Source organism: Macrotis lagotis, chromosome 1 (assembly GCF_037893015.1).
Source record: "Macrotis lagotis isolate mMagLag1 chromosome 1, bilby.v1.9.chrom.fasta, whole genome shotgun sequence".
NCBI lineage: Eukaryota > Metazoa > Chordata > Mammalia > Peramelemorphia > Peramelidae > Macrotis > Macrotis lagotis.
The window spans coordinates 540164933-540176974 of NC_133658.1; the positions used below are offsets into that span (position 1 = coordinate 540164933).

The 12042-nt window shown below is 33.4% G+C and overlaps 1 protein-coding gene across 6 annotated transcripts in view; it reads right to left on the reverse strand.

Annotated features, from left to right (window-relative positions):
- CNKSR2 (connector enhancer of kinase suppressor of Ras 2) overlaps window positions 1-12042 on the reverse strand; it is a 338317-nt gene that overhangs the window by 158330 nt on the left and 167945 nt on the right. For 4 of the 6 annotated variants that reach the window (XM_074214259.1, XM_074214258.1, XM_074214257.1 and 1 more), the window contains exon 9: window positions 1508-1654. The exons of the other annotated variants lie outside the window; for them this stretch is intronic. In XM_074214259.1, coding sequence (XP_074070360.1) covers window positions 1508-1654 — 147 coding nt within the window. The remainder of the gene's footprint in view (window positions 1-1507; window positions 1655-12042) is intronic. 6 annotated transcript variants of the gene reach the window in all.

A 12042-nucleotide genomic window follows, 5' to 3' on the forward strand; every position in this document is an offset into this window, starting at 1 on the left:
TATCATTGCAAATTAATGAAAAAATGAAGGTTATCTCTGAAAAAAAATGGCCTTCATTTTTATATCAACTATGACCCCAACCCTTTAGACCCTGATGAAGGATCTTCAGTGTAAACTATGTCAATGAGAAACAATAGAGTGGAAGAACAAAGCAGCTTATGATGCAGTGAGTAAATAGAATGCCATGAAATGATGGGAGAGCATCTAATGCCCAGTTCTGACATGCCATAATTTGGTTCAGTGAATCATCCAAATTTTTCATCTTGTAGGCTAGACATCCTTAGTTAAACATTAAAAATAATGTATACATTAGTTATTATTGATTAATAGATAGTCTACATATATATTCTTTCAGGGAAAAAGAGATCTAGAAATTCAAAGAACTTATTGTAGAAATAATTTGATGATTTACTCATTTGATCCAACTATAATGCTAAATTTTGGTCCAATGAACAGCACAAATCATAAAATGTAAAAAGCTGCTCACGTTGAAAGATGGTGGAAAGCTTAGCTATTAGAAAAGTAATTTATGACAGGTATTAGTGACAATTATAAAACTTATTAATATTTTAAGCAACAGTGACAGCAATGATATTTTTATAACTTACTTTTCTTTTTTTTTTAACCTGGACAATGCACAGTGTTCTATGGCCACTTCATTCCCCTCCCCCCAATCTAATCTTTCTTCAGACAGTATGACAGTCTTTTGGAAATGGAGATTTCATTAAAGAAAAAAGAAGTCCTCTTATAATATGATTAAAGATTATGTCTTTATCATAATGGGGACATTTTTTTCATCTTTCATCAATCAATGGCTTACTTTTTATCACCCTCTAGATATCTGTTTCTTAATGACTATAATATTAACAATGTCCAGATTAATATATCATGATGATAGTTCCTAATGAAATAAAACACTGAAATTCTAATACAATGATTTCCAAATTCTTGGCATACTAGTTTCATCTAATTATCATTATCATTATCATTATTATTATTATTATTATTTATATTATATAATGAAGGGGTCAATTCAAACTTTAATTGGGTATATTTTATGAACTAAAGTACAAATAATTTTCTTTATGATATTATAAATTTTTCTTTATAACATTCCAAAATAATTCTATGATTTAATTGTGTCTAAAGTATGCATGTGTAGCATGTACAAGTGTCATTACATAAAAGAAAACCACATATTCTTATTTTTTATCTGTGGTTCTCTGGATAGTGCTTCAAATGCCTATGAACCAATTGGTGAAGAGTTGGAAGGGGAGAGGGGAAAGCTCATCCATAGATTAGAAATTAATTGTAATAATCCTATCAAATTTGACCACAATTGAACCTAGCAGGGCAAGCTATGAAGCAATCATTTCACAAACAAATTTTCCAAAGCATACAAAGTTAATCCATGTGCTGCTGAGATGAGGCACAATAATAAAGAAGCATCACTGCGGTAATCTATGGCTACAATGATGGTGTATGACTTATGATTAAGCTTCATTACCTGCAGAGCAAGGGGCTTCCATCTCATATTTTTCAGTAAAGCTGGTGCTGAGGTAAGCATGCTCTGAGGTCGCTTTTTCAAAGTTAAGATAACACCACTCGGGTCCTCTCGTAGAGCATTCACCAAATTTTTCAACTGCCACCCCACCTGGTAACCAGCAAAATCATCACAATAAAATTGAGGTATAGCATTCAAGACTCCATGTTTTCCCCCTTTAATAAGATTAGCAAAAATGACATCAAAGGTGTATCACCATAAACATTTTTAGGATTTAAACTCAAGGAAACAGCAACAACAATGAATCTTTGATTTAATTAACCAAGTTATCCCAATAGGGTCTGTTATCAGGCAATACAAAGGACATTTACCACAGAGGACCAAAGGCTACAACAGACATTCTATATGAAACACAAAAGAAACAATGGAAAGCAAAGCTACAATTGAAATTGTTCTCTCTAGTTCAAACCATGAGCTTCATTTTTAAAATTAAGTATTCACTTTTCTTTGGGGCAGGGAAGGAGGATGAAATCAGATATTTGTTATTCATTAGAATGGGTTTTGCCCTAATGGAAAATCCCATCTACCAGTGCAGATTGTAGCTGCTCTTCAACTTGCAGTGAAATTGTTTCAAGGGGCATGGTGAGGTTAAATAACTTATTCAGAGTCACACAGTTCAGGATGTGCCAGAGATAGGACTCAAACCCACATCTTCCTAATTCTGAGGCTAGCCTTTTAGCCATTATGCCTCAAACCCTCTTTAAGCACTTATATGATTGAAAAAAATTATTAAGCAAACCTAAACAATATCCTAAATTTAAATACTGAATCATTTTTGTCCCCCTTGCTGCTTTTAAATTCATGTAGTTCTTCCATATCTACTTCCAAATAAGCCTAATGTTAAATCCTTAGAAACTGATACTCATAACACCCAAGGCTACATTTTGATATATGGGAGAAAGAGTCAATAAAAGAAATCTTTTACTCTTCTATAAAACTAATATAGAAATGACCATGCAATGCTACTTGTATGTAACAGCTACTATATTTATATGCCAAATGAGCCTATAAACTTCAGATGTAATATATAGGATTTCATGAAGCTATCTACTTGAAAGCTGTCCCCAAACATTTTACCTAAGTGCAATGATGTATTTGAAAAATCCTCAAATTCTAGCTTAACTATTAGCTTTTCCAAATTATTTCACTTGATCCATTTTTAAAAAAAATAGGTAGCATTATTTCTATTAATTTGTTTTATTCATTGACATGATAGAGAGTCAAACAGCTATAATCCTGGAAACCGGTTTCTATAAGAGGGTTGGGAACAAATGTCACATTTTCTTCTATTATTTTGAAGTTTATTGAAAACATTACACTTAGAAAAACATTAAAAACAAACAAACAACTTTCTCCCCCCACAAAGATAATCACATTTGACAGAATATCTTTGGAAAAGTACCTTAGATTCCAAGTTAGTTGGAATTGAGAGGAGAATTTAAAAACCTACATTTAGTAGTCTGCCTAATTTCTTCCTAGTCATTAGAAAAAGAAAGGAAGCAAGTTCTTTCTGGTAGCTAGTTGAAGATATGGAGGGACTGTTCACTCCTCCTAGGTTAGCTGGTTCCCTCCCCACTTGCCCCCCCCCAACCCAACAAAAAACCCAACCCAGTATAGAACACTAAGAAGCTGTGATGAGAATATAACTTGGAAAAGGAGTGATTTTTAGGATGATGCAAGACAGAATGGCAGGTTTTCAGTAATTTCTTCTTATATAGAAGGTGCTTAATAACTACTTATTGATTGATGTTACTTGATTTCAGTTTAGAATTCTTCTTAAAAGACAGAAATATGAAAGAAATAATTGATAAAGGGACAAGGGATATAGTGGAATCACATTTTATAGTTTAATTAAATGAATATTTAAGAATGTTCTTATGTTGTAACTCCCAATTACATCTGAATTGGGAAGGGAAATGGAGGATGAAGACAAAGAATTGAGATTTCAGAAAGGGATAATGAAAACAGAGATTTTGAATTTAGAATATATATATATATATATATATATATATATATATATATATATATGTCCTGTTATCTCTTTGGATCTCAGTTGTCTTGATTAAAAAATGAGGGGAATAAGCTAGGTTCCTTCAGGTCTATATTTCAATACTAAATAAGAATAGGTAGGTGGTACAGTGGTTAGATCACCAGACCTGGAATCAGGAATACTCATTTTGATGAGTTCAAATCTGGCCTCAGACATTTACTGGCTGTGTGACCCTAAGCAAGTCATTTAACTCAGTTTCCTGAGCTAGAGAAGGAAATGGCAAATCACTCCAGTATCATTGCCAAAAAAAAAAATCCAAGTGAAGTCATGAAGAATCAGACATAACTGACATAATAACAACAACAACAGGAAGACTTGGGCAATTTAAGGTTCTAAGGTGATGAGGATTCTACTAAATGTTTCTAAAAAGCTTTATGTCCCCCCAAAATATATATATGTATATATATATATATGAATTCATTTGATAATTCAATTAATAAAGGTCAACTATAGTGTTGGAATCAGGGAAAGGGTCTTACTATACTTTAAAAAGGAATGCTCTGCAAATAGCATAACACACTTATGCATTTGGTAATCAGGATGTCATAGAAACCATTTCCACTCTGAAAGAAGAAAAAACATCATGATTTTACATCCCAGTGTCTGTCCAGTACAGATAGATGATGACGTGAGTGGACTATTGAGCTCCAACTGGGAGAAATGGAAAATATCCCTAAGCAAGATTTGCCTGTAAAAGATAAACAATAGTAATGCTTTCAAAAAGCTACTACTTTATTCAAAGAGTTAAGAATAAAATTCAGTTATTATGATATGGGCAATTCTAGATAACTACAATTAATAATACATTGATGTTTGAAAACTCACCAGCCTCAAATTAGGAGAGCATGGAATAGTTTACTTCTTAGATCTATGGATAAGGTAAGAATTTTGGACCAAAGAAAATATAGAGAGCATTAGAAAATGTAAAATAGATAATTTTGATTATATAAATTAAAAAATGTTTTTTTTCAGAAACAAAACCATTGCAACTAAAATAGCAGAAAGCTGGCTAATTTTTGCAGCAAAAATACAGATCTACTTTCTCAACTATATATAGAGAACTGAGTCTAATTTATAAAATACAAGTCATTTTCCAATGATAGTTAAAGAATATGAACAAGCAGTTTTCAGATAAAGAAATCAAACCTATCTATGGTCAATATGAAAAAAATGCTCAAAATCACTAAAATAGAGAAGGGCATGAGGTAGAGGTACCCCCTCACATTTATCAGATTTCTTTATATGACAAAAAAGAAAAATGATATGTGTTGGAGGGGATATGGGAAAATTGTGATACTAAGTTACTGTTAGGAGTTATGAACTGATTCCACCCATTCTGGAGAGAAATTTGGAACTATGTTCAAAAACCTATAAAACTGGGCATACACTTATACACTTAGCTCCTACAGTATCTCTGTGAGGTATATATCCCAAGACATCCTTAAAAAAGGGAAAAAGACATATTGGTTAAAAATATATTTCTAGCAGCTCTTTTTGTGGTGACTAAGAATTGGAAATCAAAAGGAAGCCCATCAACTGGGAAATGGTCCTAAAAAAGCTGTGACATATTGATTGTAATGGAATATTATTGTGCCATAAGAAAGCAGGATGATTTCAGAATAACTTGGAAAGACTTCCATGAACAGATGCAAAGAAGTGAACAGAACTAGGAGAATGTTATTTATAGTAACAGAAATATTGTACAATGAAAATTTGTGAATGATTTAGCTATTCTCAACAATGATCCAAGAAAATACCAAAGGACTCATAATGAAGAACATTATCCACCTCTATAGAAAGAACTGATGCTGTCTGAATATGAAATGGAGCATGCTATTTTTTAATTTCTTTTTTCATTTTTATTTAAATCTTCTTATGCAAAATGATTTAATGTCAAAATGTTTTACAAGTTTACTCATGTAAGAAATAAAGGGGGAAAGGAATAGCAGATTAAAAAGACTAAAGAAAGTCACCCATGCCATTGGTTTGGTTATTACAAGCATCATTACTTCAGGGTAGAGTCCTAAGAAAAGTATGTAGAACTATAGGAAATACAGAATTCTTTATGTTCTTTTCTCAGCTGATTTAAGTGAACAATTTATGCAGATAGATGTTATTTGATATGAAAGTTAATATAATCTTTCCTCTACACATTGCCTTACTGAAAAGATCTTTACTGAGAATGGTTATTTAATTCTAAGAAAATCAAGGAATTTGAGTATTTCAAAGCATTAAATTGCAACCTGATTTAGTAGTTCTCTATAATCTTCCTTGAACCACTATAATAGCTAAATATCTTAAAATAAAACAGAAACAACAATTAGGACCAAAGAACAGAAATACATTAGCTAGAAATTTATCGATGTTAAGAAGTATAGTTTGTTAAGTGATAATAAATATGCAGAAATATAAAGTCAAATACTTTAAAACAGCTTGATGACCTAGTGGATACAGAGTAGTAGTCAGGAGGAGCTGTAAGAAGTAAGATTTGTGTATAAATGTGACCTCTAACTCTTGTCCCATTTGTCTGGTTCTCTTCTTTACAATATCATTAATAACAGGACTTATCTTTCTCAGGGTTTGTTGCAAAGATCACATGAAATAATAATTGCAAAGTCCTTAGCATACTATCTGATGCGTAGTAAGTTCTATATAAATATCAGGTATTTATAATTTTTATTATTATTTAAAATACTAAAGGAAGGAAAACATGAGACAACTAAATTGTAATTGTTAAGATTATACTATAAACAAGTACAAATTCATTATTTGGAGGTAGATTTTTAATAGGAAGATATTAAAATGTATTTTTAATGATCTGAGAAAAACATCAACTTCAGTTCTTGAAGACCACTTTGAGTTCCCCAGAGCAGCCAGAACTAAATAGAACTTCAAACATTTTTCAGAATTAAAAACAAAGAAAGGAACAAAACAGTTCCATTAAATGCTTCATATTGGAGTCAAGGGAGAGAAAATTTCTAAATATTCTTGGTAATCCCTTAAGAGGTAAGAATATTGTTAATAGACCTATGTTTGCTAGTTTCAGTTTGCTAACAGTTTTACTGCCATATTAACATAATTTTGGAGCCCCCTTTTTTTTGGACAACTTTAACGCCTTTGTGTTCCATTTAAATATACTCATTTGCTCCTTTTCCCCATAGCCTATCTAGCAAAGCCTTAAAACTTGTATAACTTTAAACTCACAAAAATTGTGTTATTGTTTATGAACCAGATAGTGAAGGTGAACATTCATCACAGTCTTTTCCATTAGGAAAAATCAACACATCTCTTGTGATATCTAGTGTGTCATATCTTCTTAAGATTGGCAGTATTTCACTTTAATTTAATTGTGCATATATAGTTTACTAAAATTGAAGAACTGGTTGCTTTTAAAAGTGTGGTAATAACTCTAATACCTTACTAACTCATGAAAGAATGACATAATACTTTATGGTTGGCAAAGCTATTTAAAAAACTCATTTGAACAAACTAAAATGATAGTATAATTCATCACTAATTTTTTTATCCGTTTTCTCTATACTGAATTTCTGCTGTTTTTAGATAGATCTGGAGACAACAGAGAAGGAAAAGTTCTAATTCCCTTGGGTTCCATTAGAAATAACAAAATTCCTTTTGCTTGTCTGAAAAGGACATGAAGTAGATTATGAGTAAAATGTTGGTAAAAGGAGGAAAGTGAATCAATATTTAGAATGTGGGAGGCTATTCTAGGCATATGGAACAGTATGATATCAAGAATCAGGTAGTTTGTGGGAACATATAGAAAAATAGACAAAAAACAGACAAAAGAAATTTATAGTATATTTTCTTTTATGATAAAGGAGGCAAGTTGTCAGAAAATAAACACATATAAATGTATAAGCCCAAAGTTTTGAACCTCTTAAGAGAGTGAAACTTTTAAGTTACCAGTTTCCTCATCTATAAAATTCTATAACTTGTTTCTCCACCTTTTCTTTGTGTCTCAGAATCCTATGTAAATATGATAACACTTAAAGGTCCCTTATCAGATTAATGTTGGCTGCCTACTTTAAAAATGGAAAGAAATGTTATTTTCAATTGAATATTAATAAAAATAAAAATGTAATTTTTCCCATCCAGATTCAACCCTTTAAAATCTATCCATGGTTCTCTTAGGGAAGGTGGTCCCTAGACCCTACAATAAGTACCAATGTTATAAGAGAGCCTTTCCAGTTCTAAAAATGCTGTTTTAGGTCAGGAGATTTGATGTAATTTGCTCAATAGACCCAAGTAAGGAAAAGAAATGTCTAAAATTGACAAAATGCACTTAACTAATTAGACAATTAAGTATTCAGTCAGTGAGCATTTATTAAGCATCTACTATTTGATAAGTCTTGAAGGTACTTCAGCAGTACTCTAAATGCTGAGGAAACAAAAAGAGAGAATCAAAAGATAGCCAACATGGTAGGTAATCAGCAAATATTTAATAATTGATCCTATGCACCCAAAAGAGGAAAATATATGGAGGAAAAAAAATTCAAGAATTATGTAATTAAAAAAATCAGGGAAACTCTGAGCAAAGAGGCACAATGGCTAGAAGAGACATTAGAGATTTTCTAGTTCAACTCTTTGATTTTACAAATATGGAAACTGAGGTCATAAACATTAAATTCCTTGTGTAATACTATATAAAGTAGCAGAGCTAGAGATTGAACTCAGGTCCTTACTCCAGATAAAAGTCTCTTTCTCCCTTAGTATCCTTTTAAAAGAAAGGAAAAAAAGGAGGCAGGTTTCAAGGAGCATTAGAGCTTTAACCAACATGAAATAGAATCTATAGAAAGCCTGGTTCCTTGATATCTGTTGGATAATCCAGTCAGACAAAAGAGAAATGGTTACTTGAGGGCTGAAATCCAAGATAAGCAAGGAAAGAATAAGAAAACACCTGCATATTCAAGTTGATTTCAAGTCCCCAGGTCCAGAACTGAGAGGTTTGATTACTAAACTGCTCTTCTAGCTTTGAGATATTAAGAAAAGGAACTAAATGAGGCTTATTTCTTTTCCCAACAAAATGCTAGAATGTGCTGTAAGGGAGGGTTTATGAAAGTTTGTGGAATTGGTCAGTATGATTGAGTCAGTATGGTTCCATCAAAAGGATTTTCCCCTTGGTAGCCCCCAACTAGTAATGTGATTATGATGGGTGAATAGATACTGACTAGCTTTAAAAATATGTATTCATAGAAGAAAACCAATTTAGCAAATGGAGAGGTAATTATTTTGGTCACAATGACAGGGAATTTCTTTTGGAGACTATTTGAAACAAATTTATTTTTAGTAATTCCAGGTATCATCTATTTATTTAAATGGTTATAGGTTTAACGGTCTGGTTAAAATTACTTTGAATATGCTAACTCATAGAAAATATGTTATTGTATTGTATTAGTAATTTAGTAAAATATAACATAGGCCAAGATCTAAGCTTATAGAGCCATAAACAGTACCTCAGAGTTCAAAGAGACTCTGGAAGTCATCAAAATTTTTCTCAAAACAGAAGTAACCTCTAGATCTGAGTGACCTACATTTTTTCCAAACATCTCAACTAACTCTGCCTTCACTCCAAAATCTTATTAAAAACTTGAAACCTAATGAAGAAACTGATTCTGTTTTCAAACAGGTTTAATTGTTATGAGCTGAAAATTATTTTTTTAGGTTTTTGAGTTGAAATCTCCATAAAGAAGTCATTCTGCTTCTAGGGATTCTCCAAAAGGAGTCTTTGTCATGTTTCAGGAAGGATTGGTGGTCATTCATACCTAGTCATGGACAAATGGGATCTTATAGATTTCATCATCTCTAGGATCTCTCTCTTCAATTTCAACTCTGTCCTAGACATTTTCCACGATGGAGTCAAATACCATTTTTAAACATATGTGTTATTTCCTCCTTCACATGATATTAATAACTAGAGGATTGTCAAATAATATAATTTGTTGGTAAATCTTTCTTTTCCAAAATATTAATCTTCAGTTAAAAGATGCAACAAAAGCACCATGTGTTACAAAGAATCACTTTGTATCATTTTAAAAATTTTGACAGATTAATGAATCACTAATACCTGATAGTGGGAAGTAGATTTGTGAAGTTTTGAGGGGGTTCTTTGCCATATTTTAAGTATCAGAAAGACAGAACACATAGTGGTTACATCCAAGTTCTCATGTTCATGGTCATACTGACCAGCAGGAGCTATGAAAACAACTAGGTATCTTTTTTAATTTGGGCAAGTAATATGTTTCCCTGAACCTACCTGTAGGTCATCTTATCTTTCCATGAAGCATGAAATTCTAATTTCTTTTCAGAAAATCTCTATCTATTTTCTAAGGAAAAAGTAAAATATATGTGATTCAAAATTTATTTTCCTCTACTTTTTCTATATTCTGTGTTTATTGACTTTCTTCATGGATTAATTTTTTTTTTCTGTTTTCTGTTCATACCCTATCCTAAGTGTTAGTACAGAGATTTCCTTTAAGGTCTTTCACTTATTCCTGTCTTTGGAAGAACAGTATGAATTTAATTTATACAAGGTTATACTTGGTCTCTTATAGGAAAAAAATACATGTAGTATATTTCCTTGAGTTATTAATGTATTTAATTCAGTTTTAATATCTCTGGTTATACAAAGGTTAGAATGCTCATGTGAATTCTGCAGAAAATGTTCTACAATACTTGGTCTAATGCTCTACTTGACTTATTCGTTGCTGTTAATATTCAGAGAAGATGAAACTGCTAAAGGTTTGCTTTGGACAGGCCTACACAAGTACAAGAAGAAAAAGAACAACTAGGTACAATGGCAGAAAAAGTCTATGTGGTGTCATAGCAGACCACAAGTTGGAAATGAGTTAATATTCTTTTTCTGCACTACCAAGTAAAACTAAAGAACTAAAAACTAAGAGTTCAAAGTAAACTATCTGTGCAGGGAAGGGAAAATAATTATTTTCCTTTTCACACAGAATTAGTTGTGATCTACAGTCAAGGTCACCATTAAAATGGCTGTGGAAGGGGTGGAGCCAAGATGGTGACAGGCTTTCTCATAAAACTCATAAGCTAAGGACTCTAACTAAATTTTCAAGAGACAGAACCCACAGAGGGACCCAGTGAGGCAGTTCTCCTACCTGGAAAAGAGCAGAAAGGCTCTGCTTCCCGGGGTTGGAGAGGCAGCCCGCCAGAGGGGTGGCCCACCAGAGCCAAAGAACCTCAACATCTCAGAGGCAGCCCCAGGGTGCTGGGAGCTGTGGCTCACAGCAGCGGAGGAGTTTCCTGAGCTACACCCCGGGGAGCACCAGGCACAAATTGGGGAAAGGGGGGAAAACCTCTTCCAGAGCGAGCACGTGAAACCCAGCCCTCAGGGCCACACAAAGAGCAGCATGGCCCGCTGAGATCCAGGAACAGAAGCAGGCCGAGCCAGTAAGCAGGAGCCCCCAGGGCATGAGCCCATTGAACTGAGGGAGGGGAGTGAAGAGAGAGAGACTGCCAAGCTCTGTCCCTGGAACAGGACTCTGGGGCTCTGACCACATTCAGATCCTGATAGCAGTCTAGGCCCCCCCATAGAACAGCAGGCCCCCCCCCCACCTCAGCCCCGTGGCAGAGGGGGGCGCATACGATCATTCACAGACCAGGAGAGAGGACAGAGCCTCACACACTGAGACCCTTGTGGGAGGGTCCCAAAAGCTCAGGAAACATCCCCCAAAACAGGCTTAGGCTGGGAAAATGAACAAGCAGAGAAAAAAGAGGAACACTATTGAGAAATATTTTGTATATGAGCCCAAGAAGGATCAAAATACTCAGTCTGAAGATGAGGAAGCACAAGCTCCTGCTTCTTAAAGACTCCAAGAAAAACAGAAATTGGGCTCAGGCTATGACAGAGCTCAAAAAAGACTTTGAAAATCAAATAAAGGAGTTAGAAGAAAAACTGGATAAAGAAAGGAGAGAGATGCAGGAAAAACATGAAAATTAAGTCAACAGTCTAGTCAAGGAAATCCAAAAAAATGCTGAAGAAAATAGCATGCTAAAAACCAGCTTAGGTCAAATGGATAAAACAGTTAAAAAAGTTATTGAGGAGAGAATGCTTTAATAAGCAAAAAAGGCCAGATGAAAAAAGAGATAAGAAAATTCTCTGAGGAGAACAAATCCTTCAGACAAAGAATAGAATTCAGGGAGATTGATGAATTTACCAGAAATCAGGAATCAATACTTCAAAACCAAAAAAATGAAAAATTAGAAGAAAATGTTAAATATCTCATTGAAAAAACAACTGATATGGAAAACAGACTTAGGAAAGATAATTTAAAAATTATTGGAATACCTGGAAGTCATGATCAGGAAAAGAGCCTTGACATCATTTTCAAAGAATTACTACAGGAAAATTGCTCTGATATTCCAGAAGCAGAGGGCAAAATAGAAA